The 20,516-nt window shown below is 59.8% G+C and overlaps 2 protein-coding genes across 6 annotated transcripts; one reads left to right on the top strand and one right to left on the bottom strand.

The window, feature by feature from the left end:
• Positions 1 to 417: 417 nt before the first annotated feature.
• DDA1 (DET1 and DDB1 associated 1) lies at positions 418 to 9,858 on the top strand. 2 transcript variants are annotated; one of them, XR_012501618.1, is made up of 6 exons: positions 418 to 574; positions 4,938 to 5,018; positions 5,246 to 5,297; positions 6,170 to 6,231; positions 7,212 to 7,381; positions 7,943 to 9,858. XR_012501618.1 is itself a non-coding variant. In XM_074350475.1 (5 exons), the coding sequence occupies exons 1-5, from the start codon at positions 572 to 574 to the stop codon at positions 7,320 to 7,322; spliced, it is 309 nt and encodes a 102-aa protein (XP_074206576.1). In that variant the 5' UTR covers positions 418 to 571; the 3' UTR covers positions 7,323 to 7,914. The 2 variants fall into 2 exon arrangements, 1 of the variants encoding a protein (XP_074206576.1); XM_074350475.1 differs by lacking the exon at positions 7,943 to 9,858 and having other exon boundaries at positions 7,212 to 7,914.
• On the bottom strand, positions 9,770 to 20,387 carry ANO8 (anoctamin 8). 4 transcript variants are annotated; one of them, XM_074350469.1, is made up of 19 exons: positions 19,204 to 20,384; positions 18,325 to 18,435; positions 18,073 to 18,205; positions 17,752 to 17,890; positions 17,575 to 17,671; positions 16,822 to 16,938; positions 16,616 to 16,743; positions 16,365 to 16,526; positions 15,905 to 16,057; positions 15,665 to 15,791; positions 15,501 to 15,556; positions 15,324 to 15,398; positions 14,999 to 15,130; positions 13,781 to 14,596; positions 13,333 to 13,524; positions 13,098 to 13,229; positions 12,907 to 13,017; positions 11,297 to 11,963; positions 9,770 to 10,457 (listed from the first exon to the last, which is right to left on the bottom strand). In XM_074350469.1, the coding sequence occupies exons 1-19, from the start codon at positions 19,307 to 19,309 to the stop codon at positions 10,078 to 10,080; spliced, it is 3,834 nt and encodes a 1,277-aa protein (XP_074206570.1). In that variant the 5' UTR covers positions 19,310 to 20,384; the 3' UTR covers positions 9,770 to 10,077. The 4 variants fall into 4 exon arrangements, with proteins under 4 accessions (XP_074206570.1, XP_074206572.1, XP_074206571.1 ...); XM_074350471.1 differs by lacking the exon at positions 18,073 to 18,205 and having other exon boundaries at positions 19,204 to 20,387; XM_074350470.1 differs by lacking the exon at positions 14,999 to 15,130 and having other exon boundaries at positions 19,204 to 20,380.
• Positions 20,388 to 20,516: the final 129 nt, after the last annotated feature.

The raw sequence follows: 20,516 nt of genomic DNA, 5'->3' as shown, positions 1-20,516 counted from the left end.
AGTCTGAGCTGTCAGTTCAAAGATACTCAAGAAGCTAGTGAGGGAGCAGCTTAGATACACTGAAACCTAAGGTTGGAACTCCAGGGAGGAGGCTGGGAGTATTGTTACGGTGAGTCCGCATTATTCCGGGGTTGCCGTGAGAATCCCATAAGCTACCATATGAAAAAGGGTAGCAAACGCTAGAAACAGACCTACAGGACCTCCGAGAGTTGTGGACTACAAATCCCAAGAGGCTTTGGGGGCGGGGCCCCCGCCCACTTCCGGATTTTACTCCTCACCGCTTGCAAGTCCCGGGCGGGGTTTTGCTCTCTCAACCGAACTTGACCACGAAGGGTGGAGGCGTGACGACCAATGGGCGCGTGACTTAGCCGGATTTGGCCAATGGGAGCGCGCAAATACCGCATAACCTGGAGGCGGGGCTAGAGGGCGGGCCAATGACGGAAGGGCGGCCGCACCATCAGTGTGGGCTGTGCCGTGGCTGGAAGTTACTGTGCGGCGGCGGCTAAGGCGGCTGCGGTGGCGGTGGCGGCGGCTGAGGCGGTGGCTGAGGCGGCGACGGAGAAAACAAAAGATGGTAAGGGCGGCCGCCAGGCCCATATTCCCCCTCCGCTCGACAAAATGGCGTCGCGGGCCCACCCACCTCCAGTAATTTCCGAGGCCCCTCACATCCCTGCCCGGCCCCCTAGGGCTCGGCCCCGCCTATCGCTCTGACCTGTGACTTTCGACCCCCGGACCCTGCTGTGAGCTTCTTGCTTACCCCACCCTGACTCTATCTCCGACCCCTGACCCCATCTAGGCTTCCCGGCCTTGACAATTCATTCATTTCCGGGTCGCGGCTCCCCCGGAAATCGCCTGGGGGTGGGATTGGAGTCCCCCGAGACCCCTAACTCAGACCTCATCCTCGGCGGGCCTGGCCTGGGCCTTTCCAGTTCAGAAGGGTTTGGGAGGCGGGCCTGAGCGTCGGGGCGGGGAGGGGGCTTCACATCGTGACATGCGGGGCTTTGTCACCAGAGGAAGTGCGACATCGCAAATTGCCCTGCTGCCCTAGAGCCCAGACCCCACCTCCGACATTACGGCCCCGACCACCTCTAAGAGGGAGCAACTTCATCTCTCCGATTCCCAGGCCTTTTTCGTGTTAAACGGGGGTATCAGTAGTCCAGACCTCATAGGATTGTGATAATTTAAGGAACTGACGTCGTGAAGGGCTTGGAACAGGGAACGCTCAACAGATGAACTGGGTGACTCTGGGCTGGTGACATCCCCTCCCAGCTGCCTCCTCATCTCGCAGAGGGGATAATGCCAACTGATTGTTGGGAGGTTAAAATCCCCCTTGGACCACTCATTCATCCTGGGATTTGGGTCTTATGGTTCTTGAAGTTCAGTCTCCCAACTTGTGAAGTAGGACAGCCTCAGTTGGGCTGAAGCCCCTTCCATCCTCTACTATTTGGCATCCCCAAGGCTGATAGGGGTGATGGAAGCTTTAGTCAGGGTAAGTCAAACGCCATTGTCCCCACACCCAGGGTCTCAGCCCCCAATCCGTAGTCCTTGGGATGTGGTGGGGATTGGGCAAAAGACCTCTTGTCAGGAAGAATATGGGAAAGTGGTGAGTTCCTAGTATGTGGGTCCCCAAGCCTGGGTATTGTCCTTCATTCCTGGCTGCAACCTCATCACCCATGCCCAGTCCATTTGAGGATTCTATTGGCTGTGTCTCCAGAATGGATTCTGAATCCATCCATGCCTCCCACCCTGGTCCAGGCACTGCCATCTCCCATCTGAACACCTACTCCAGCCTTCTCCCGGGTCTTCTTGACTTCATCTCACCCCACTGGCAGCCTGTAATTCACCCAAAACCAGAGGGAGCCTTTAAAGATGTAAATTGGGTTATATCACTTTCTAACTTACAAAACACTCAGGGACTTCCTTTTGTAACCCCAATGCAACCCCAGCTCCTTGGCCTCCATGGTCCTTGCCTCCCTCTGACCTCAGCTCCTCACCTCTTCACCCCTCCTTCCACAAGCTCCGGCCACAGTGGCCTTGTTTTCACATCTTCACACTCCAAGTCCCTGCCTCCCCAGGGCCTTTGCACCTGTTACTCTGTGCCTGGAGTGCTCTTCCTCCTCTGAACATCACCTCCCTTCTCAGAGGGCCCCTCCTGACTGCAGGAGGCCCCCCTGTCTCTCCTCACTCTGCATACCATTTCATCTTGTTTTGGTTGGGTCACTGGCAGGCTGCCTGCACAGGGACTGGCACACAGGTATTCAGTGTTTGCTGAGGCAAAGGATGGCTTCTGGGCCCAGCTGTAGCTAGGATTTGTCTGGCTGAGGTGAAGATTTCCCCCTGTACCTGAGGCCTTGTTTTCCTGTTTGGCTGATAGGAAGTGCTGGCCGTACCCTGTCTTCATTCATTTATTCAGCACAGATGCATTGATGCTAACAGGTGCCCTCAAGGGAGCTCTGTGAAAAGCTTTTTCCCTTTGTTGTCTTACTGAGACTCAGAACAACCCTCGGAGGGAGTCCCTGCTGCTGCTGTAACCCCCAGTTCACAGAGGGGGTGGCCAGCCTGGGAGATCACTGGCTCCCAGCCACACAGCCAGGAAGGGGCCCTTCCAGGATTGAGTGCAGGTCTGAGGTTCCCACACTTCTCATCACTCTCCCACCAGCCCCATGTAAGCCCTGCCAGGGGCCCCGGGTTGAGCCAGCCCTGCCCTGCCCTCTGCCTCAGGGAGGGGGCAGCCCAGTGAGGGAAGTGGACGTGTAAACAGATGATCTCGTTGGGGTGTGAGCAGGGCTCTGGCAGAGGCTCCCGAGGTGTGGGGAGAGGGAAGGGGCAGGGGGCATTTTGAGCTGGCTGGAGAGACGGGTGTTTCCCACATGGAGAAAGGAGGGGCATTCCTGGAGGGTGGCACTGGCTGAAGAGGTGTGGCAGGAGGCCAGAGTGGGCCAGGTTGAGCCAGGAGGGGTTTGACAAGGACTGGGACCTCTCCTCTCCCTACAAGTCTCAGGCCTGCATCAGTGCATCTGGGCAGTCCTTCCCAATCCCCCAGACCAGCCAGCGTTCCCTGCCCCCACCTCCTGCCATAACGGGCCTCACATGGTACTTTGTGGCACCCTGGCCTCATGGCCACTGTACATTCACTGAATGGCTCTTTGAGCACACCTGTGTCCCCTGTGCAGGCTGCTCCCAGGGCCCGGACTAGGTCTTCTCTGGGTCCTCATGGTGCCCTGGTGCCTGGCATGGGTTCTGCCACGTAGTCAGGTCCTGAGAAGACCTTGCTGGGTGGATGAAGCTGGCTCCGTAGTCTGGGGCTGAGCTGAAGCAAGGGTCCTGGGACAGGGAGGCAGGTTTGAGGGGCTCTGAGCTGGCTCCAGGGCATGACCCCCAGGTGTGAGGGCCACGTCCTGGGTGGGAGCAGGAGGCCCATACATAATCTAGCTCCCCTGGCTGGCCCACCCCATCGAGGTCTTGCTGGGGCCTTGCAGAGGAGGGGTAGGTCCCATGGAGGGTGGTTGGGGATCCCCTGAACAGCAGCATCCCCGATGGTGTAACGCTGGGCTCAGGCATGACGAGGGACCACCTGAGGGAGGGTTTATGTAACCTGCAGGGGCTCTGAGCCCTCTGTTTTCACAGGGGGTAAGTCACAGGAGCTTGGCCTCTGGGTTCAGTCAGCTTCCTTGTTTTCTCGTTGGGGGCTAGGTGACCTCTGACAAGTGTTATATGACCTTTCTGCCTGTTTCCTCATCTGGATGATGGGGTGACTCCAGCTTGGGAAGCCCCTGGTCCACATGGGGAGCCCCTCCCCAGCTGTCTCGCTCCAGGCTCCAGGCGTGTCACAGCGTTGCCCTCCTGCTCTTCTGGGAAGTCGCTTCTTGCCCCTAGCTGTCAGTCTCGTCCCTCCTCAGCACCCCAGAGTCTCTTGTGCTTCAGTTTCCCGAGGTAGACTCAGTTCCCGTTGGCTTTTATTCCCCCCATCTTGTGGCAGAGACCTGCCCCCCACCCAGAGTTAGGGTCCTACCCTTCCAGAGCCCTTGCCCTTCCTTGCCGAGCTGATGCCAGAGTGTCTGGGAAAAAGGACTTTCTAAGAGTCAGGGCTGTGAATGAATTCTGTCCCTGGCTCCCTGGCATCTTGTGGGCTTGAAACCTCTAGCACCCAAGCCACTATCCCAGGCAGCAGGTGGCAGGGAGGAGCCAGCCTACTCCCTTCAGGCTTCTGGTCCTCTCCTCGGGAGGCATTCCCCCCTTTCAGGGCAGCCTTTGGGTGTGGGGACCCCAGGAGCTGCCCTCAAGCTGACCCTGGTCCATACAGCGTTTTATAGAGCTCAGCCAGTTTTGGAAGACTGACACTGACACATTGGAACTTGGATTTCCGAATTTTCTTGGAACTCATTGCTCGGTTGACCCTGGACTCCTGGTCCTATGTCCTGGCAGCCCCTGTATCCCAGCTGCTCTTTCCCCTTCACCCAGACTCCTGCTCCCCCAGCCCCATTTATTGTCACATGGGTCCTTGGGGTTTCTTAGGGTGGACAAGTCTTTCTCCATCCCTGGTTGCTATTGCAGGGCATAAATAGAGGCGAGACCGGGAATTTGATTAATCAACAGCACAGAGGGCAGGTCCACAGTCAGATGGGCCCGGCTCTGACTCCCCACCCGACTGCTTGCTTTTGACTTTAAACAAGTGACCTGTCCTCTCCAAGCCTCAGTTTCCTCACTTCTCACCCAGTGACATGACTGTTGTGACAACCCCGTGGGAGAACATACCCTCACCCAAAGATTGGTTTGGTCATGACAGTGTGCACATCAGGCAGCCAGCTCAAGCGTGCATTCTCAAGGGAACAGAAGAAGGAAACCAGAAGTTGCCCGGTGGCCCGCCCCTCCAGGTGCTCCAGGGGTGGCCCAGCCTGCTGCCTGGTTTCTCAATTCCTGTTTTCCCTGTCTTCTAGGCAGATTTTTTGAAAGGACTGCCTGTCTACAACAAAAGCAATTTTAGTCGATTTCATGCCGACTCTGTATGCAAAGCCTCGGTGAGTATGGAGGCCATGAGCTGCCTGGGGGTGAGGGGCTGGGGTGATGTGTATCCCCAGATTGGAATGTCCCCAGGGACAAAGGCTGAGCTTCAAGCACAGCCCCATTTGATCTCCTTGCATGTCTTTTGATCTGCCTTGGAGGGTGGGTGCCGAGTTGAGGGGTGAGGGGACCCCAGGCTGACCCATCTGCTCTCCTAACCCGCGCCTTCCCGACCCTCCCACAGAACCGACGTCCCTCAGTCTACTTGCCCACTCGGGAGTACCCATCCGAACAGAGTAAGTGGCCTCTGTCATCCCATCCTGGCTGCCCAGGGGATGGGCTAGAGGGTGGTGCAGGAGGGACCTGTGGGAAGCTGGTCAGCTCCCAGACCCTGGGAACAGCGGGAAGCCCAGCTTTCCCTGGGACCCTCCCACTCTCCACACTGGCATCCATATCCGGCCCTGCAGGGTCCTGAGCTGACCCTTGTCTGCTGCTCTCTGGCCCTCTCCCCTCCACCTCCCATCACATTAGGCATCCCCAGCTGGTTCCACGTCGTAGATCCCCAGACTTGTACTGTGGGGTGGGGGACCCAGCCCATCCCGGGGTGGGAAGTTGGAGGAGGGGGCGTCTCAATGGAGGACCTGCAGGGAATGGGCTGGAGCCTGCAGAGCACAGCAACCTCAAGGTGGTTTTGTCGTGGTCGTGATATTTCATTTTACCCATGAGAACGAATCCACCTGGACCCTGCAGGGCGCGTTCTGTGGTCACTGGGTCACAGCCGTATAGGTCTGTGCTCCTTGTTTGCTTGGGAAAACACCCCCATGAGCTGTTGTGCTGGGGCTCAGTCCCTGCCTGAGAGTGGAATCTACACTCGGTTTAAGAATCAGCCTCTCCCTGAGCAGCAGGGACCCCATCAGAGCAGCCGGCTTGGGCCCCGGTCAGTGGCATGTGCTCAGGAGGGAAAGTGCTTGGCTTCCTGAAATCTCCTCCTGGGTTGAGGGTGGCGACTTGAGTCCCAGAAGGGCCACTCAGGGTAGACACAGCCCAGAGGCCAGGAAAGGGTAAGCTCGTCCAGGGAGGACAGTGCAGGCCGGGATGGGGGCTGCGATGCCTACAGCCAGCTTCCCTGCAGCCTCTTCCTGCAACTTTGTTTGTCTTTCCTTCTCAGTCATTGTGACAGAAAAAACAAATATTCTTTTGCGCTACCTACATCAGCAATGGGACAAAAAGGTAAGGCAGGCAGGGGTTCGGGTGCTGGGACTCAGGGGGGAACATGGTGCCCAGCATGGGGCTCTGACTAGGGGAAGGACATGGGTGGCTGGGAGACTGGGTATTCAAGTGGGGACTTCAGGGGTGAATAGGAGTTTGCCAGGCAATCCAGGAGAGGGAAGAATGTTCTAGAGGAAGGAATGGCTGTGCAGGGGCCACAGGGCTCTGGTGCTTAGGGATGAGCAGGGACTTGGTAAGCTGTACTGAGGCCCAGACCTGGGAGCAGGTAGACCTCAGTGTTGTTTCTTGGAATCTTTGTTCAGTGGTGAAATGTACATACGATTAAAGATCCAGGCACTACAAGGCTGTGTAGCTGCAGTGAAAAGTAGCCACCCCTGTCATCCCCCCAAGAGGCTGCCTTTCTGACAGTTAGATATTTTTTCTTTTTCTTTACTGAAGATCTCCATGTGTAGTTTGGCAGCTTGGCCAGTTCGTATTTCCCCTAAGGTTGAACACTGGACAGCGACCTGCTGTGAGTGAGGTTGGAGGGGGACCCCGTGATGATGTGACTGCTCAGAAAACCTAAGCTCCTGGCCTAGTACCACCCGCCTCCACCCCACCAGCCTTGATTCCCACCAGTGAGGAAAGGAGATTTTCCCCAACCAGCGAGCTTTCCTATTCTGTGGTTAATTCCTGGGCTTCCCCAGGTGGCTCATGAGTGCCCTTTGCCCTCTGGGTATCTGAGAAATGGGCCGTGTGTGAATTGTTGAGAGTCCTGGTGACTCCTTGAAGTGCCCATCACAGGCTGGTGTCTCCAGGGGATCGTGGCTTAGTGGGGCAGGTCTAGGTGGCAGAAGGGGCCGCCCAGCCAGGGGCCCTAGGTCAGTGCCCCACTCCAGGCCCAGCTCTGTGATGCATCAGAGCCCCAAGGCCAGGAGCAGATTTCAGGAGCTCCCTTAAAGGAAGACTCACTGCCCCCATTCCTTCCCCTCTACCCCTAGAATGCCGCCAAGAAGAGAGACCAGGAGCAAGTGGACCTCGAAGGCGAGAGCTCGGCACCCCCCCGCAAGGTCGCCCGGACCGACAGCCCAGACATGCACGAGGACACTTAAGACTCCCGCTCCCCCACAGGCGCCTCCTGTCTTGTCTGCTCCTTGCCCGCCCGCCTTGTGTAAGCGCCCCCACCCACTCCTGCCGCCGGCCCACCCATGCCCCACAGTCCACACCACTTCCAACCTCATAGGAGCCGATGTATTTATTTTCCCTGAGTTTTTATTTATGCTGTAAAATGTACCAAGCGATGGTTAAAGGGGACGTCAGACCCAGTAGTAGTGTGATGTTGGTAGATGCTTTTTAAAAAAACAACCTGTTACTCACCTCTCCACCTCCAGTCCCCCTCCTCTTGCTCCCCAGTTCTCCTCTGGAAAACTGGAGTGAGTCTGCGAGGGTCTAGAGCCAGGGCCCTGCTGTGGCCTGGTGGCGGGGGTGGAAGCAGGCCTTACTCCCGGCTCCCACCTGCCGGTCTGGGCCTTAAAGACTTTGCCTTGTCTCGAGCTCCACCGGGACCTATTCGGTGCCCAGACCTTGCTCTGAGCATGCGTAAGGGGGAGAAGTCAGCCCTTCTGGATCTTTCTCTTAAGTCATTTTATCATGGACTAGTGCGTGCTCCGTGTCCACCCCAATAAAAGGATCTTTCCTACCCGATCTCGCGTTTTTGCTCGGCGTGCCTCAGCCCCAGAGGACGGAGCCACTGAGAGTCATCCCATCATCACCAAGAGGAGCCAAGGGGGGCCCCCCAGGCACTGGGGCCCCAGGACCAGCTGGATTCTCTCGTGGGCCTGCTGTGGCCGTCTCGCTCAGAGCCAAGACCTGCCTGGACCCGCCCCTCTGCCTCACCTGTCAAGGTGTCCCTGAGGACCAAGGCACCCACAGAGAGATGGTCCATGCTGCCGAGGATGGAGTTGTGGTGGACCCCACGCTCAGGACCCTGGCGAGCAGGGTGGCATGCCCACCAGCCACTGTGGACACCGCACAGGTGGCCCGGCCTCATGCACCCCTGGCTCAGAGAGGAGGCACCCGGAGCGTCGCGGAATGCCCACCGTTGGTCCACGGGTTCTACAGCCACTCATGGGCCGCCAGCTGGGCTGGGTTTGCGGCTGAGCCCAGACACATAGGGGTCATTTGGGCTCTGGGCAGAAGGTTCAAGGCCTGAGTGCAAGCCAGAGTTTTGGAGCTGAGTGCTGGGGTGTTGGGGGTGGTGAGGGGTTGGGCCATGGGGCAGGCCCCGCCTCAGCTGCCCAGCACCTCCCAGGTGGAAGGTTCCATGGTCGGCCACCCAGCCATGCTGGGGGTGCTCAGCTCTGGGCATGTCTACACCATTCAGTTCTTATGGTCCCAAGGCAGGTCCTCAGGAAAGGCAAGCTTGACCGTGGTTGTGCCTGGGAGGGCTAAGTCCCTAGAGGCTCGCAGACTGGCTTGGAATCCCCCAGTCACAGGGCTTGGCCTGACCCTGGGCAGGCATGTGGCATCACCATTTGTTGGTGGCTGAGTTGAGGGCAGGACTTCAGCTTCAAAGGCCATGGGGCTGAGTGGGAGCCAGCTGTAGCCTGTCCTTCCTGGAGACTCACTCACACCTCCCTGGCTCCAGTTCCCCCTTTGAGGGGCTGGGTTCTGTCTCTTGCCAGTGCCATCCACAATGTAGGCAGGGGTCCCACAGCCTCCCTGTGGCCTCCTAGCACAGGGCCGTCAAACGGCCTCCACCCACCCCTCTGTCTCTGGGGCCCCCCTTACTCTGCTCCCCCAGTCACCAAACTGCCTTCCCACACCTCTGTGCCTTTGCACAGGCTGCTGTCCTGCCTCCAGTGAACCCTGACTTCTTTCACAGCACCCCCTCAAAGTGCCCCTTCCTCACACTGGCTCCCCCCAGGCTCCCCGCCCTGGGGTGGGGCCCATCAGGCTCTAGCCTTTGGATGTGGATATGCCTAAGAGCGGAAGAGGCCACATCTATCCCTGATCACACAGTGAAGAGTCCCAGTGACTTGGGTCTGACAGCTGTCCCACAGTGGGGCATCCAGCAGTTCCCCAGTGCCACCACCAAACATGACATCCCCTCAACACCATGACTCAGGCACCAGGTGCCTTCTGATTTCCACACCCCAGCTTTTCCATACCACCCCTGACTCTTAAGATGGCGACCTGGGAAGTAGATGTGCCAGAAAGTGCAGCCCTGCAGGACTGAGGCCCAAACTGCTGAGTCCTGTCAACACTTTAAGATTTCTTCCTTTCTCTCGGAGGTTGAAGACAGGGCCTGAGGCTCTATAGCTCCTCCCAGGGGCCCCTGGGCCTGGAATTGGCCCTCAAATCTGGGCCGTTTCAGAGGCAGCACAGTCTGGAGTTTTCCATCCATGGCCTGGAGACCTAGTTCTTAGGAGGAGCTCCTCAAGGGTCACAGGACAGACAGGAGGGGAACCCACCCTGGGCCTGCCAGGCCCCCAGAGAGCTGGCACCAACCTCAAGTCATTAGGCCCTTGAGTCCCCTTTCCACTGCTACATCCTTGGGCACTGTCGAAATATACTTTTTATTGCATTTCTGCCGTTTTACAAAAATATGACAAAATAAATTAAAAACAAATAAATAATCGCCTATTCTGTGTGTTTTCTGTTGTGTTTTTGGGATTTCCTTTCATTTCCCCCATCCTGGTAGAAAGGGAAACGGCAGATAGAGGGGCCCCTGGAGGGGCTGTCCCAGGAGGGGACAGCCAATACTGGGGTACATCTGGCTGGGTGGAAGCGTTTTCTGGAAGGCAGCCGCCGCCCGGGTCCGTGGTTGATATTGCATATGAAAACAGGAAGGCAGGGTGGGTGGAGCTAATGCCAGCCGCTGGGCCAGCACACGGCCTGGGGGCTGGGGCTGGGGCTGGGGCTGGGCGAAGGCGCCGGGGGCTCTGAGGGCTCGGAGGAGGGAGGCGGCGGCGGTGGGAGGCTGTAGAAGCTGGCGTCCCCCGGCAGGGGCTGGGGGGCGGGCGGGGGCCCGGCGAGGGCGCAGGGCGGGCACTCGGCGGTGGCCGGAGCCTGGCGGGGGGCGGTGCCCTCGCCCCCGCAGCCCCACGGCCCGTCCCACTGCCAGCAGCCGGCGGGTGGCGTCGGGGGCCGGGGCAGCGGTGTTGGCGGCGGCTGTGGCGGCGGCGCAGGGCTCCGGCTGCGGCGGGTGCGGAGGGCGGGGGCGCCCATGGGGGCCAGCGCTGTCCCTGCGGAGGCGAGAGGGGCCGTTCCGGGGAGTTGCCGCCCCCGCCGCTGGGGACCCTGCCCGCGCTCCCTCCCGGGCTTTCAGGCACATCGAGGGCCTTATTGCTTCTGATCAGACAAGGGATAGGCTTCTTCGGGTGCATTCCCCGCCTCTGGGCACTGGTCGCCTCCCCCTCACGGAGAGAGGAGTCTGAGGAAGTCCCTCTGACTTCAGACCTATGTCCCTGGTGCTACAGCTGCCACCTCTTGGGCTCCCTGGGATGGGCTGCTGGACCCCAGGCTGGGATGAGGTGGGAGGGGTGGCAGCAAGGCCTGTGGCTCTGCTCAGCACACATATGGGTGCAGCCTGTGGCTGAGTGCCCTGAACTCCCTGGGTGAGCAGCCCTAGCCCCACCTTCAAGGAAGGCCTCCTCCAACAGCTGGGCTGCAGGTTGGGGACTTGCATAGAGGCCTGGGGGGTCCAGTCCCCCCAGAATGAGCTGGCTGTGGGATCTCATGGGGGCAGGAGAGGCAGGGCCAGATGGTGAAGGGGTCTCCCTCATCTCTCCTGGCACCAGAGCATGGCAGGCAGGCGCCCTGGGACGGACACTGGGACAGGGGACTTTGGCATCCCTCCCTGGAGATGAGGAGGGTCAGGCACAGGGCTCCAGGCTCTCAGGGGTCCCGGAAAGAGAGTAGGCTTTGACCGAGACACTCCAGGTGCCACATACCCAGGTCCTCAACTGGTACTGGAGACTGGGCCTCCTCTCTTCCCTTTAGCCCCTCTCCCCAGGCCTGGACACCCCACCCCTACCCCCAAAGCCTGGCCTGGAATCCCCACCCCCGAGTTAAAGCTTGTGACCTGAGCCTTCCTCTTCGGGCCGGGGTGTGTCCGGCTCCTCAGCTGTAGCCTCGTCCGCCGGCCCACTCCGCTGGGCCCGGCCACTGCCACCGCCGGGGGTCCCGTCCTGCCGGGCCTGCCCGCCCGCCCCGTTGGACCCGGCCTCAGCCCGGGCCCCGCCGAAGGGGAAGAGCTTGCCGGCGTGGAAGGCCTTGGGTGGCGAGTGGCTACGCTCAGGGTCCCGCCGGGTCTCAGGTGACTTGAGGAATTTGAAGCTGAGGAAAGCTGGCAGGCGGGTGTCGCTACCCGTGGGCGACTGGGCAGGGGGCGGCCGGGCGGTGAGGCCAGCCCCCACGCTAGCCAGTGAGGACGCGGCCCCGGATGACAGGAACTTGCTCTGCAGTGGGATGATCTGCTTCAGCTTCATGACGTTGTTAGGTGCCAGCAGGGACCCTGGGCGCTTGGGCCGCTCTGGCCCATGACTGCCTGCCCCACTGCCCTTGGCCTTGGCTGAGGCCTTCTCAGGGGCAGCTGGGTCCTGCCCGGAGCCCTCAGCCCGAGCCTCCTCCCGTCCACTGGTGTCGCGCTCCCTCCGGGCATGATGCTCCGCGTGGCGCTGGCGCTCCTCCTCCTCCCGCCTCCGCCGCTGCTGCTGCTGATAGCGGTGCTGGGCCTGGCGCTCATGTCTCTGTGGGCAGAACAGAGCCATTATGGAGACTGGGAAGAGGGGGTATGTGAGTGGGTGCCCACCCAGGCCCAGGCCCATGCCAGTGCTCTCTACCAAAGTGGGGAGAAATCCAAACACTCACTGGGTGATTGCTGCATCCCTAGACCCACCCTGGGGCTCTGTAGAAGTGCTGAGAGATCTAAACACTTATTGGGCACCAACTGCATCCCTGGACCCATGCCAGTACTTTCTGAGAATCAAGAAGAGAATGAACATTTACTGGCCACCAACTCTGTCCCTGGTCACATGCCAGACACTGTTTTAGGAATTGGGAGAGTATAAACAAATATTGGGCTTCAACGATTCCCTGCTTTCTGGAGAACTGGTGAGACAGAGCTGTGACTGGGTCAGAACAGGGTCCACACTGGCCAGTCCAATGGCTGCACGTGCCTTTGTCAATGTCAATTAAAATCATTCAAAGACAAGACAAGACAAGACAAGACAAGACAAGACAAGAAAAGAAAAAAATTCTGTTTCTCAGTTGCACCAGCCCCATTTCAAGCACTCATTGGCCATCTGTAATGAGGGGCTACATGGGCAGGGCAGACCTAGAACACTTCCATCATCGTGGATAGCTCCGCTGGTCAGTGCCAACGAGCTCCTTGGCCCGCCCTGCAGCTTTCTGAGGAATGCGGCAGAGGCTGGGCTTCTAGGAAGCATCAGCTGTGTCCCTGGCCCCAAACAGGGCAATGCTGGGTGAGCTGGCAGATGACAGTTCATGAGCACCAGTCTGGTGCTGGACTGGATACCACCAGGATTCCGAAAGGGACCGGGCCCCTTTGGAATGCCAATTACTACACTGAGCTCTGCTCATCTGCCCTCCTGCTAAGGACTTGGCTGCCAGCCAGGTGGGGTGGAGAAGCCCCACTTAGCAGAGAAGGAAAGCATTTCCCAGCCCCTGTACCTTAAATGCCTCCCGGCGCTGGTACTCCAGCTTGGCCATCTCCTCAGCCACCCAGCCTGGGATGTCGGGGATGGCCACGTGGATGAGGTACTTGAGGAGCAGAGCGAAGTGCTGAGGTGACAGAGAAGGAGGCTGCAGGCGCGGGGATGCCTACCCACCACCTGGCTCCCCCGCCCGGCCGCCAGGCCCACCTCAAGCACCACCACAGACACGATGGCCGCCTCGGGGCTGAGCCAGGGGAAGAGGCGCTGCAGCTGCCCACACTGGCCAATGAGATAGCAGTTGACCACGATTGCTAGGACACCCATGACCTCCATCACCTTCTGCAGGAGGAACACTGGGGCTCAGGTGGGGTCCAGCCACCCTCCCCAGCCCATTCTCCTCCTCAGTGGACCCCCGCTCCAAGCCCTCGGCCCAACTTCCCACCTGCCACTGGCCAATGCTCTCCACCCGCTGCCCAAAGGGCCGCTGCAGCCCCGTGCACAGCTTGAGGGCGTCGCTGCGGATCTCGATGAGGTTGTTGACCAGAGCGCAGAGGGCGGCCAGCGGGAAGGCAGACGAGAAGAGCACGACGTAGCCAAACTGCACAAACATCTCCTGGTAGTCCTGGAACGTGTCCTGTGGACGGGCACCTGGGCGTGGCCTAGGGCTCTCCCTCCGACCAGGCCACGTCTTCCCTCAGACCTTCTTCCTCTTATCAAGCCCACTTCCCTCACATTATCCTGCATGGACCCAGAGCTCCCCCTTTGGCAGGTTGCTGACCACAACAAGGGTCCCCTGACTCCTTCCCGTCACCCCAACCCCACCCCCACCCTCAGACTGTGTGCTGCGCCCCTCTGAGGGCCCTGCTTCCACCCTCAGGTGCCCTCCACACCTCATATTTCTTCATACAGCTCTCCAGCTCGGCCTGGGTGAGCTGAGGTGAGTGTTCCTCCTCTGGTGGGTCGATCCAAGATGACCTGTTCTGCCGACGCTGCCTCCGAGCTGAGTCACCCGAACCTGGCTCTGGGTCCGGGCCCCCATCAGGCCCCTGATCTCGGCCCTCGCCTCCGGCCCGGCGAAGCAGAACAGCCGGGGGTTCCCGCTCAGGGCTGCTGGGAGCCCCTTCGGCCTCATCATCTTCCTCAGCCAGTGTGAACACACTTGGTTCCAGCCCCTTCTCCACCATGGTAGGGCTCCCCTCCTCCAGGAGGGCCTCTGGGCTTGGGCCAGGTCGACGCCGCCCAGACCCTCGCTCAGCAAAGCTGACCTTCTTCAGTCGGAGCCCGCAGTCCAGGAGGCCGTCTTCTTCACCTTCGTCCTCATCCTCATCCTCCTCTTCCTCATCCTCATCCTCGTCCTCCTCCTCCTCCTCCTTGCCCCCCCGAGGCCCATCCCCTATTTCCCCACCTTCCCCCGCGGGCCGCCGCTCCATTGTGGCTTCCTCCTCCTCCTCAGGAGCCCCACAGCCCCCGCTGAGACACCTGCGCCCCCCACCACTGCTGCTGCCACCACCACCCTCTTCAGCCTGGGGTTCGAGGTGGTGGAGTGCAGGGCGCCGGAGGCTCAGCAGGCCAAGTAGGGCACGGGCCAGCTCCCAAGCGGCCCGCAGGCCAAGCTCGCCACGGCCCAGTCGCCGGTACAGATGGGGCTGCAGCACCTCCCGAACATTCTGGAGGAACTGGCGGGTGATCAGCAGGGTGGCCAGCATCTGGGGGCAGGAAGGGGATGGAGAAAGGCCACGTGGGGGGCAGGCGGTGCCCCAGGCACTTGGACAGGCTGTGCGGAGACAGGCCACCCTCCTGGAGCATACGCTTGCACACACGCCCTGAACCCAATTTGGATGACCCTGGACAGGGAGGCAACCCCAAACCACAGCCCAGCAGGCCACAGCGCTCCTAGCCAAACTCCTAGGAAGCCTCAGGCCTCCATGCTTGCATCACCACCTGGGAGCTTAGCTGGTCCCCGGGGCCTGGAGGGGCCCCCGCCACTTGCACCTCATCAGCTGAGCCCCGTCCCCTCAGAGCATGCACCCTCAGCTCGGCGTGAGGCCTCCAGCACAGCCACACTGCCCACCCTGGCGAGGCCCCGAGGGCTCGCCATCTGCCCGTACTTTGGCCCGGGCCACGAGCAGGAGACCCTGGAGGGAGAGGAGGAACAGGCGGAACCGCAGGGCCACGAGCGGGACCAGCACCGCCCAAAGCTGCCGCTCGAGGCTCTGGGACAGGGACAGGACGATCAGGAGCTGTGGAGGGATGGATGGACAGGTGGACGGACAGATGGAGGGAGCAACAGGCAGAGAGGACACACAGACGGATGGACAGAGAGGAGAAAAGGATGGAGGAGGAGGGGAGGGGCTGGAGAGCCCGTGGACCCCTTGGGCCAGGTCTGGCCCACTAGGGTGCCACAGAGGGCGCTGCCTCCAGCCAGGGTCTCACCTCTTTCAGGCGCTCCATGTCTTTGAGGTAGAAGCCAATATAGAAGAGGCTCAGGTATGAGTTGACGAATTGGAACTGTTGAAAGCAGGCAGGTGGGTGGTCACTCTGAGGCCGTGACCCTAGAAGCCCCCACACGCCTCCTGCAGAGCCCCCGCCTGCCTGCTGACCACCACTCACCAGGACAACCTTGATAATGAGGTGCTTCTCGTAGGCGCTCTCCAGCCGGTAATTCTCTAGGGGCCAAGGAGGTGAGTGAGGGGGTGGCCCAGACTGCCTTGGGCACCTGGGACCCCATAGGGCAGTGGGGCCCTTCCTCCTGGGGGGTGGGCAGTGGGACGTACCCATGTCATTGAGCCAGACAGCCAGCTTCTTGTAGCCCTCTGCGCTTGCACTGACCAGCAGGGCTAGCATGACTTTTGGCAGGAAGCGGGCGAGACGGGGCAGTCCCTTCACGCTCAGCACCAGCTCCTGCAGGGATATGGGGTTCATGGATCACCCCAGCAGCTGGGCTGGGCTTGGAGTACACCTGGATAGGTGGTCGCCAGGGTGGGCCAAGGCCAGGGCTAGGGGCCAGAGGTCACCTGCAGCTGGAAGCAGCCGAGCATGAGCAGGAACACGCAGGCCAGGCAGGTGAGGCACAGGGGGAGACTCACGAGCAGCTGGAAGAGCAGCCGCTTCCAGGGAGGGTAGTAGAATTCTTCAGCCCGAGTCACGGGGCTGATGCGTCGCACGCCCTGCCAGAGGGTGGAGCCCAGGCCTAACATGAGATCAGAGGGGCTGCCTCTGCCTCATACCCTTCCCAGTCCTTCGAACTCAGCGTCCCTGTCTCTCCCCACCTAGTGCACCCTTCCCAGTCCCTCAAACCCAATTTCCCACCCCTCTCCCTCTGAGCATGTGGAGTCCCCACTTGGCATACCCTCTTGGATGCTGCAGCCCTATTTCATACGTCCCTTTGTTCCCGTAGGGACCCCCACCCCCCGACCAGTGTGCTTTCTCCCCTTCACCCAATTTTGGACGTTCTCAGACCCTCCCCCAACTGACCCTGAACTGGGGTCGTGGCTCCTCCACGGCTTCCCCAGGTGAGTCCAACGTTCCCCACTTATAGGCCAGCTCCGCCCCCCTCCGTTTCCACTCCTCCAGGAACAGCGTTGACCAGACCACGTTGAAGAGGGCAAAGACCACACAGGATACATCCCGGCTTGTCTGAGGGTAGCAGAAGAGGGCTGAAATGTCTGGCACAAGTAGGGGAGTATCTTGGGTGCCCCAATCCCTGTCCAGTCCACACACGGCACCTGATCAGCCTCCGTGAATGTGTACAGGACAGAGCCAAAGACAGCTGGGTACACCATTGCTGATGTGTAGAAACCCAGCCAGGCGAAGTACATGGCAATCTTGACTCCAAAGTAGTCGCAGATCTCATCTGCCAGGGATAGAGGGGTCCCAGTTAGCCCTGCCTGCCTCCTGGGACCCCTCACCCATCCCCCAGCCTGGGCCACACCTAGAGGCTGGTTTTCACACACAGCCTGCACCCATGACTTCATGAGGCGGTTCAGGATGCGCTGCTCGTGGACTGGAAACACCTGTTGGATGATCCCTCGGGCCGCCAGTTCAGGGACTGTTGGGGGACAAGAATGGGTGACCCCACCCTTCTGCCTGTGCTGGGTTTGGCCAGCCCCTCCTTGGCTGAAACCCAAGTCACAGCTTTTTGTCTGCTCTTAAACTTGTAGAGCCTCTTCCCAGGGGAGTTCTGAATGGAAGGAATATTTGGTTCTCCTTGGAAATTTGGGAGGTGCAGGGGCTGGGGGTAAGTGTGCAGGAAACCTGGAAGAGTGGGGCCCTAGTGGGGAACCATGTTTTTAAATAGATATTTGCTCAAAATGTCTGAGGAATGGTGCAAAGCTGGCTTTAGAAAGTGAGCTTGCAGTGGCTGGTTTCCTGGAGGGGAAACTGAGGCTCGGCAGCACCGCACAATACACCTAGTGCTGTCCATGGTCCTGCCCCTACCTTATCCCAGACCCAAAAAAGAATTTCTCTGGGACCTGCTTCTGAGGGGACAAGCCCCACCCCTTTGCTGAGGCCACATCCCATCAGTTCATTGATCTATCTCCAGGTGCCCCCCCCCAACTCTTCAGTAGCCCTTGATTGGTTGCATATAGGCCCCGCCTTCCAGCCCTTCCTACTTTGATACCTCCTCTTAGGATCCCAGCCGACACCCCACATATGATTGGAAGGTTGGCCCCGCCTCACTCACTGATTGGCTGGTCTTCCAGAAAGCGCACGTTGTGCAGTGCCTCGCCCTGCTTGGCACGTAGGTTCTGCAGCCAGAAGCGGATGATGCTCTGGCGCTCCTGCAGGGGATAGGGCGTGAGCACAGGGAGCAGCTGCCCACGGGCTAGGAATGTGCGCTGGGGGCCAGAGTCGGCCGCACCTGGGAGGTGAAGAAGCGCAGCTCACTCTCCACATTCTCGTAGATGAAGTCCTCCTCGCAGGAGAATCCGCGGGTGCCCCCGCCAAACTCAGCCTTCACTGCTTTGCGCAGACCCAGCTCGTCGGCCCCTCTGAGTAGGCTGCGGGAAGGGCAGGGGAGGTGGGATCACGGGGAGACCCTGGCTCACCATCCTGGAACTAGGGATGGTGTACCTGGTGGCCGCCTGGGACAAATGCAGGGTGGCTGGACCTCGCAGTTGGCGCTTGGAAGGGCGGGGAGCTGAGGAGCAGGGTCAGCGAGAGGCCAGGGACAGGGACTCGCCTCTCATACGTGGCGGTGACGAAGAAGGCGTAGGCACGCGTGTGGCGGTGGTGGCGGACTTGCACGATGAGCTCGGGGATGCCCACGCGGATGTGGTTCAGCAGCCATAGCAGAGTGTGATCATCGGTCGTGTCTGCCAAGGGGCACAGGGACCGATGGCTCTTGCCATTAATGGTCCCAGGCCTCCTACAGACTCAGGGGAGCCCTGCTTAGGGGAGCTCAGTCTGGGTCCTGGGCGGGTGGCACAGGTACCTGGGAAGGTCATCAATACGTCGCAATTCTCTGTGGGCACCGTCTTCATCCATGCCTTGTGGGACACCAGATACCGACCCACCTGCAGGAGCCGCTTCCCAAAAAGCTTATCTGGGAAGCAGGCAGGGCAGGCTGGGGTCAGGCCATTCCCGGATCAGGACCCTGGTCTTCAGTCTTGGTCCCTCCAGCCCTCACACCTGATCTCACAATCGCCAGGGTTCCTCGGCACTCATTCTGGCATTTAAGTCCCTGTGAGCTCTGGGTTTGGCTTGTTTCCTTCCCTTCACGTCCTTGCACCAGCCAGTCCCTTCTCTAGGAATGCCCTTCCCCCAGGTCCTCCCTTACAAATCTTACTCATTCTTGAGGCCCAGCTCCGCCTCCAAAACCACAATCGATAGGACGCTCACTAGCAGCTCTGTGCACCTCACCACATTATGTCAGCTCGTCCTCATAGTTGGGTGCGGTTCTTACCCCCATTTCACAGGTGAGGCAACTGAGGCCCAGAGCATTTAAGTCACGCGCCCAAGGTCACACAGTTGAGCAGGATTCGAACCCAATACTGTATGATTCTTTATCCTCTGCGGAGAGGCTCTCTCAAGTGCATCACTGCCCGGCCTCGATCCGGTAGCCCAAGGGGTGACTGGGTTCAGTCCCTGGCCGGGGCTCTAGGAGGGGCGTGTCCGGGTCTCTGCGCTGGGACCCACCACCCGCTGCACCGTCCCGGCCGCGCCCGCCCGGCTGCAGCCGCAGTGCCAAGGAGCGGGCCCTTCGACTGGACTCCAGGCCCGGGACTGCTGACTTCAATCCCCTTCCCTGTACAGCCGCCGCGAACACCCCATGCACCTGCAACCCTGTCAGATTCAGATGCCGCACACATACCCAGAACTCCAGACGCCGGGGCTGCAGGCTCGCCCTCCGGCGGGGGCCTCTTGCCACGCTCGCCCTCCAGGGACGTTCCCCCGGGGCCAGAGGCGGCTTCGGTCATGGCGAGGGCAGGTCAGGTCAGGGGCTGCGGGCGGCCCAGGCTCCTGGGGGCCACGGGCTCATGGGGCCGGTACAGCGGCGGAGCGCGCCAGAGGAGGAGACAAAGGCCGCGCCCGCCCGCGCCAGCCGCCGTCCTCGCGTGCCCGAGCGCTGCTTCTCGTCCCCGCCCGCGCCGAACCTCGATTCTCCTTCTCGGCCCCGCGCACGTCGTTCTCTCGTTCTCGACTCCGCCTGTGTTGTTTTCTGGGTTTCGTTCTCGCCCGCCCACCTCGCAATCTGGTGTTCGTCCCCGCCCGCACCGAACGTGCATTCTCCTCCTGGTCCCCGCCCTTGCTGTATTCTGGGTCTCGTCCCCGCCCGCCCTGGGCCTGGATTCTCCGCCTTGGAGACGGTTTCCCCAACTGTTTGGAATCTGAGATGGGCGTGGGACCGGGAAGGCCTGGGCGCAGGAGATTCCTGGTAACAATAACTTCAACCACCACAGCAGGGATGAGAATAACTATATCAGGTCCTGCCTTAGGGCCTTAGCACATGCTGCTCAGCTGCCTAGGACAGTTTTTACACCGTCTGTGTCTAGTTAACCCCTGCATCCTTCAGGATGTAACGTCCTCAGAGAGGACCCGATAGAACTACCAAGTTTAGCAAATAAAAATACAGTCCTCCTAGTTGAGTGTGAATTTTAGATAAACGAATATATTTTTAGTATGTCTCAAATATTACACGGGACATAGCTATACTAAAACGTTGCTCATTGTTTATCTGAAATTCACATTTAAATGGGCGTCCTGTATTTTGCCTGTCACCCGGACTCCCTGACCATCCTGAGTAAACTTCTCTGTTAGACTGGGCCCAGCAAGGGTAGGGACCCAGACTGATTCTCGTTGCTCTCACAGTAGGCGCTTGATGTATAATTTTAACAGATGGAACAACTCGGAGAATGCGAATGTCATCTTTCATCCCTCTTTTACAAATGAAGAACAAACAAAACAAAACAAAACAATACACAAAACCGAGCAGGGTGAGGCGCAGAGTTGATTAAAAGAATGTTCGATTCTTCCCAAAGTATAGGCCCGCCGCCCGCCCGCCCTGTTCAAGAACCAGAGAATTTTCCGTGCGAAAGCGCCCCCGGAGATCCCGCCCATCCAGCGCCTGGAATTCCTCCATCAGCGCTTTATTCTGCGAGCCAGCGCTGTCCTGGGTTAACCTGA

The sequence above is a fragment of the Camelus bactrianus genome, chromosome 22 (genome assembly GCF_048773025.1).
Source record: "Camelus bactrianus isolate YW-2024 breed Bactrian camel chromosome 22, ASM4877302v1, whole genome shotgun sequence".
NCBI classification, from domain to species: Eukaryota; Metazoa; Chordata; class Mammalia; order Artiodactyla; family Camelidae; genus Camelus; species Camelus bactrianus.
This window is presented reverse-complemented; position numbering and strand designations above follow the sequence as displayed.

Bases quoted from the DNA above. Each gene is read 5' to 3' on its own strand.
- ANO8 (XM_074350469.1), bottom strand. From the start codon at position 19,309: ATGACCGAAGCCGCCTCTGGCCCCGGGGGAACGTCCCTGGAGGGCGAG. The intron at 17,891-18,072 runs GCGAGTCCCTGT...CCCTTCCCGCAG, and splicing joins GTCACCGCCACGTATGAGAG to CCTACTCAGAGGGGCCGACG. The intron at 11,964-12,906 runs GTACAGGGGCTG...TTCTGCCCACAG, and splicing joins AGCGCCGGGAGGCATTTAAG to AGACATGAGCGCCAGGCCCA.
- DDA1 (XM_074350475.1), top strand. The intron at 5,298-6,169 runs GTAAGTGGCCTC...TTTCCTTCTCAG, and splicing joins GGAGTACCCATCCGAACAGA to TCATTGTGACAGAAAAAACA. The intron at 6,232-7,211 runs GTAAGGCAGGCA...CTCTACCCCTAG, and splicing joins ATCAGCAATGGGACAAAAAG to AATGCCGCCAAGAAGAGAGA.